This window comes from Osmerus eperlanus, chromosome 6, assembly GCF_963692335.1.
Source record: "Osmerus eperlanus chromosome 6, fOsmEpe2.1, whole genome shotgun sequence".
Lineage (NCBI taxonomy): Eukaryota > Metazoa > Chordata > Actinopteri > Osmeriformes > Osmeridae > Osmerus > Osmerus eperlanus.
Window position 1 is genome coordinate 16,540,307 of NC_085023.1, and position 6,675 is coordinate 16,546,981.

The 6,675-nt window shown below is 38.4% G+C and overlaps 1 protein-coding gene across 1 annotated transcript; it reads right to left on the bottom strand.

The window, feature by feature from the left end:
* Positions 1-2,169: 2,169 nt before the first annotated feature.
* On the bottom strand, positions 2,170-4,824 carry LOC134022417 (cytochrome P450 1B1). Its single transcript, XM_062463919.1, has 3 exons — positions 4,460-4,824; positions 3,161-4,186; positions 2,170-2,963 (listed from the first exon to the last, which is right to left on the bottom strand). The coding sequence occupies exons 2-3, from the start codon at positions 4,084-4,086 to the stop codon at positions 2,402-2,404; spliced, it is 1,488 nt and encodes a 495-aa protein (XP_062319903.1). The 5' UTR covers positions 4,087-4,186; positions 4,460-4,824; the 3' UTR covers positions 2,170-2,401.
* Between the last annotated feature and the right edge of the window lie 1,851 nt (positions 4,825-6,675).

The following is a 6,675-nucleotide window of genomic DNA, read 5'->3' on the forward strand; positions in this document are numbered from 1 at the left end:
TATTTTTGACAAAATATAAAATCGGTGGCAGGACCTGTAACCTAGAGGTGAGGCCTACCAGGACCTGTAACCTAGAGGTGAGGCCTACCAGGACCTGTAACCTAGAGGTGAGGCCTACCAGGACCTGTAACCTAGAAGTGAGGCCTACCAGGACCTGTAACCTAGAGGTGAGGCCTACCAGGACCTGTAACCTAGAGGTGAGGCCTACCAGGACCTGTAACCTAGAAGTGAGGCCTACCAGGACCTGTAACCTAGAGGTGAGGCCTACCAGGACCTGTAACCTAGAGGTGAGGCCTACCAGGACCTGTAACCTAGAGGTGAGGCCGAGAAGGACCTGTTAACAATATACTTTAGTAACTACTGATGGGGATGACATTGTCAGGCAACATTCAGTGTTCATTCTCACGAGTGGCTTTATCTCAAATGTTCACAAAACTAAAGCTAGCCAGCTGCAAGCCTCACCAAGATAAACAGCTGGATAAACGTGCCAAAAGGTTTCTACTAAATTCTTCCAATTTTTCTTCCCACTTGCTCTGATACATACTCTGTACGTTACACTGAGGATGTGCTAAATGAGGATGTTCTTAATTAAACTGCCACTCTTTCTTTGACTCTGTTGGGCATGTATGATACAGGATGCTCTACTGCCATAAAATGCTGTTTTTCACAGTTACAAATTAGAGAATAAAAGTTATTTATTAAGTGTTGATATACAGTTTAACACAAAATAAAGCTATGTCAGTTTGTTCTGTATATAAAAATACATGAGAGAAGAGCAACCTCTCATCATTGCAGTAGAAAGCATGCTTCTGTGTTCTATGAAATAGAATGAATATTTTGTAACTGGCACATTAAGTTGAGATTCAATTTTAGGGTTACTGTTTACCCAACAGTTCTGAAGAGCAGCATCTTGCACATTTAAGATAATTCAAAGTGTAACATACAATCGAAAGAAAGCAAAATGATTGAGTACTGTGTAATAAAAATAACCATCTCTCTGAATATGACTATATACAAGATAACACATCTCGTAGATCTGATATTAGTATTTAGATTAATCAAATGAAATAGCTAACAGTTCACAGAAACCAGTAACATTCACAAACCGTACTAGAGGATTGTACCCTTAATCTATCCTATCATTGCCTTTGGGTTGTTATTTGAAAGTAGAAGTTAGTTAACATTCAAAAACATAGGTCATATATTTAAACTATCAGGGAACTAATAGGTACAACAACAAAGTACTGTAATTACTGAATATTCTACTACACATATAAATGTGAATTGAATGTACTGTCACATCTAGAATAATTGTATGTTTTATTATTATTTGTGTAGCTGCTCAGATAGGCCTAGAGTATGTCATAAATATGCCTATGCTATGTATTCATCAAAAGCTTGTTTGGTCCATTCTGTTTGTGTTGTTTTGTAATGTTATGAGATATGCTACAGTTACAGTATAGTAGTCATGGGCAGGCTTGAAATGGCCGTCGGGAGAGCTGTGAGATTTCCCGAACGGCCGGTCAAATGGCATAATGCAATATATATATATATATATATATATATAACAATTTTTATATATATAATAATATACAGTCGTGGGCCGTTTTTCAGTCCCAGTCCAGACCTGGTCATGGGTGTCAGTTGTGACAAAAGGAACAAATGATTTCACTGACATTCCTCTGTTATATTTGCAAACCATTTTATGGGGAATACATAATAATTATTATTTTTTATCAACCACTGCAAAAACTTAAGATTGCAAAGATTGTACAATGTTGTACTGCCACACAACATTGTATTCTGCAACACTTCTGATTATATCTCTAATGTTAATATTTATTCAACTACATGTGAGCCTAATAATTATATATATATATATATATATATATATATATATCCATATCATTCAAGACTGAAGATTGGAATTTAATGTTGGCATGATGTCAACACTACACATAGTGAACAAGTTTAGGGGGAAACAAGCATAAGGACAGAATCAAACACATGGTAATGCAACCGGCTATGATAGAACCTCTCATTTGATAAGAATTCTATTGTAAACTGTAGTACTGTACAATCAGGGTTTCCAGTGAATGAGATCATCCAGCGTAACACTGAAGAGTAGATCCTGTACATCAGGTAAAATGCAGATGTGTAAGATGTGTGTTTAACCTGAGTTATTTGAGTCCATTATTACATTTATGAGCACATTTGGACTTTGCATATTTGTCCTTATCCTTAATGAGCTCACTTAGCATAACTATAAACTACCTGATGGCACTCAAGGATGAAACTGCAGTTAATAAGACTACTTCATTGTCCTTCAACCTTCATTAATTGTATTGTCTTTTGTAACGAGTTAAGCAGTCTTCTGTTGTCTTGGCCCTCTACGTACGGGCTATATGCAGACCTCATCCAGAAGATTCATGTTGTCTCGTAGCGTCACTGCCACAGAGTAGAGTTGAGGCTTCAGGGTCAGGCCATATATGCTGTCCATGGTCACCGGCTTGTCTGGGTCTGCACTGAAGTGGCACTGGTGGACCAGCAGTGATGTGAATAGGAAGAGCTGCATCTTGGACAGCTCCTCACCGATGCACCGTCTCTTGCCCATTGAAAAGATGAGCACGCTGCTTGTCAGGTCCTTGTTCAGGTTCCCATCCAGGTCCAGGAAGCGCTGGGGGTCAAAGGTTTCTGGATCGGCCCATGTGTTTGGGTCATGGTTGATGGACCACTGATTGATGAAGACCACAGTGTCCTTGGGGATGTTGTAGTCCATGATGGAGGTGTCGGTGGTGGTGCTGTGGGGGATGGTGAGAGGCATAAAGCTAGTAAAGCGCATTACTTCATAGATAAAGGCCATGACATAAGGCAAATGAGCCTGGTCCTCGATGACTGGCAGCCGACTGCGTTCCACCACAGCGTGCACTTCATTCTGGAGACGCAACTGCAATTCCGGAAACCTTAAAGGTCAAAGTAAAGGTAACAGATTTAGAAATAGGGATGTATTTTTAAAACATTTTCTACTGTTATAATGTTTCATATAAGCAGCTATCAACTGTTTCAGCAGAATACTGCTGAAAATTCTACCGAGGTATATGCACGGTAACGTACAGCCCATTTTATTTTAGTAGGCTATAGATTTTTATTGACAACCTACCTCACGAGAATAAGGACGATCCACTGAAGTGCGGTTGACAGTGTGTCTTGACTTGCTCCAAAAATATCACCTATAGTGGGAGACACGTAGTCCTTCCAATGAGGATATAATTCGTTCGTGTTACCGCTGACATTTTTAAATGCCAGAATGAAAGCATCTGTCATGTCCCGAATTGTGCTTAAATCAATTGTCTTTCGGTGATCGACTACTTTCTCCATGATGAAAATGCTGAATTCCCGATTTAGAGCCTTAAAATTATCAAATATTGTTTTGATTGGGTTGGGAAAATATTGAAGGAAGGGCATCACGTCCACAATGCTTCCAGCCCCCACTGTTTGGGAGAATTGGTCATTTCGTCCCACCACTTGCTGAAACTCAGCGTCATCGTAAGAGTATCTCTTTCCAAAGCACACCGCGCTCATTATGTTGGCCGTTGAGACCACTAGATATGCAGCAGGTTGGAAATATTTTTCTTCTTCGGTCTTTTTAATGAACAGCTGAAGCAGCTCCCTGACCTCACAAATTAGGTGGTTCTCAAACGCTTTTTTGGTGTTTATATTCCCAGTAGAAAACGTCCTTACAGTTGACTGAGCAATTTTTCGATGAATTTTCCACCACTCAGTGAATGTGTTAAAAGCAAGACTATTGCCATTCGAAACGTATTTAAAAGAAGTAAAGTCTGGTCTTCCCGCAAAATCATTTCCTTTCTTTACGAGCGCCTGTCTGATTGCGTCGCCGTTCAGCACCACCACGGTCCGGAGGCCGAGTTTGATTTGAAATACATTCCCATATATCCGAGACATGCGAGAGAAATAGAGGTGAGGCATGTTGCCTATCTGTGCAGCATTACCGATAACCGGCCACGGGAAGGGTCCTGGCGGATGGTGTACGTCCCAGTACTGCCGAATGGCCGAATGCATCGCCATAGGTAAATGGTAAACAGTACAGTAACAGACGCCAGTAGTATAGCTTGTGTTGATAAGCGGTTGACCTCCTTAAACATAACTAGAACGTTCATAATGAAGCCTATAATGAGTAAATATCAGATGTCAGAAATAACCAAATATATGTATTTATAGGCTATGACACATATCTTCCATTCTGTCAAACTTTTTTTTGCAAGTCTGCTGAATGAATAAAATGTCAAATGTAATGTAAAAGTGCATTTGCAGGTTACAAAAAGTCAGATTTCAGAGTGTTTTGCAGGGGTTATTATTATAATTAATATTCATATTATTTTAAGCATAAGCAGAATGCAAACCATGCTAGACATCAAATAGGCAATTATGAATACACCACCTTGCAGTTAGCCTAATAAGTTGCGTCCTTAAAGAAAGGCTTTGGGTTTTGACACAAAGTTTCTTAAATGCGACGATATTTTGTCTGTTTAGATGTTCGACAATTACTTTGCTGTTTGTAAAAAGTTTATATCCATCACTTGAATTGGTAACGTTTGACGATCGAGATGTCCGATTGTTGTGTCCTCATAACGGATTATTAAAAAGTCTATAGCCAATCATTTTCCAATGTCTCTACAACCATCTTCACCTAACGTATCGCAAAGTTCCAGGCACTCCACTCGTTCTCCACAAGTAGTCTATCAAACACCTGACAGCCCTGAGTCAAATGATTTATCATAAACAGAGGAGTGTTAAATAGCATCATAGACCGTCACCGTCGTGATTTGTTGTAATGGGTGGGTAGGTTGCATAGTGTCAGCCCCCTCAGCCCCGCTACCACCAACTACTCTCTCTCCCCCCCCCCCCCCCCCTCTCTCTCTCTCTCTCTCTCTCTCTCTCTCTCTCTCTCTCTCTCTCTCTCTCTCTCTCTCTCTCTCTCTCTCTTGCTCTCTCTCAAACAGTTGTAGCGCACTTTCCGACAAGCAGCTGCACAAGACTGTCCTCGTGGAGCTTCGTTTTCAAAATACTTGCCTTTTCCTATTGCAGTTTCTGTTCAATGTCTCTTTAATAGCAAAAATGCATTTAAAATGTTTGCATATGTATGAATGTAGGCTAGCCCCCTATTGTAGAAGCTTTAAGGTACAATGTGGAATACAAAATCTTAGAGCTGAATTGTAGGCTTACAAACATTTGGTTCATATTATTTTTAGCATATTGTTTATTAACAGCAGTGTTATTCTATTGTAATTTGTATTAATAATGAAAAATATAGTTTACAGTTAAAATGACATTTTAATTATTTGTGTTATAACTTCAAACGTTATATGACCATAAAATAACTGAACCAACTGTGATTGAAATGTAATACGGAGAATATATTTACAGTTTTATTTGGTTATTGGTAAACTGGTTGTGACATAATGCTTTGTGAAGTCATCACTGTTTAGCCTATTTCGTTTATTTCGTGAATTAGCCTACAGTCAATTAGTAAAAGATATAAGGATATTGCTAAAGCTATACCGTTTAGCCGGCATTTCTATTCAAAATCCATAATAATATTGCCCCATAGGCTACGTGCATCTTTTTATTTAGCAGGTAATATTTTATCATGTGATGGGGATTATTATTATTGTTATCAGGCACTGAAAAAACACATAGGCCTATTGGCTAAACACATTAGGCAATATGTGACCCACGTCAAAAGCTAGCAACCATAATGTCAAGACGGCATTCATTCAAATGTTTTGCAAAATATAGATTACTTTACCATCATCTTTAAGCAGTTTTATTTTTCACAGAAGAAAAATATAACTGTTATTATTGTCCCGTATCCGACTATTTGTGTTTGTCTAGAACTAAAATATCACTTACAGCGTAAGAAAAGCCTAATCGACCTATATTTAAGCCTGTGTAAAGTTAACCTTACGAACCTAGGCTACTTTTACAGATTATTTTGTATGCAAATTAATGAGGTAAGACATGCAATGTTGTTCACAGCCTCAGATTTTCTTATTTATAGAAAGCATCGTCTTTCTATAAACACCCAGCATCAATATTAATTTACACAAGCATGAGCTCGGTAGGGCACCTGTTAGGACTTGTTGAGGGTTTCAGTACCACGGACAGCGCATACGAGATAACCTCTTGTTTATTTATCACATGGATCATATTACCTTATGCTATTTAAAGCCACAGCCATTTAAAAAAAATTGGTATAGACAAAATAATTGACTAGTGTGTACATTAACTGTTGGGCATGTGCCCAGTCAGCATAGACACACTTAATTTGGCACACTATTCCATGAACCTTGTATAATTAATATATTCCTACAACTGGTTTAAAGTGGGCCAAATCTGATTTACAAAACTAAACTTCCTTGTCGAAAGTTTGGGCTGCATTAACTTCAACCTATGTGTTTTATAATTACTGTCAATGTTTATACAGGATAGTAGACCCCCATGATACCTCCACGATACCTCACATGGTGAGACAATAAATGCGAGTGTAATAAATATGTGATTATAAACACTATCTGCAATATTTTAAAATGTTATTTGAGTCTTAGAAGTACATTTATCAAAGTTGGATTAATTAGAAGTCCTATCAGAACCCTT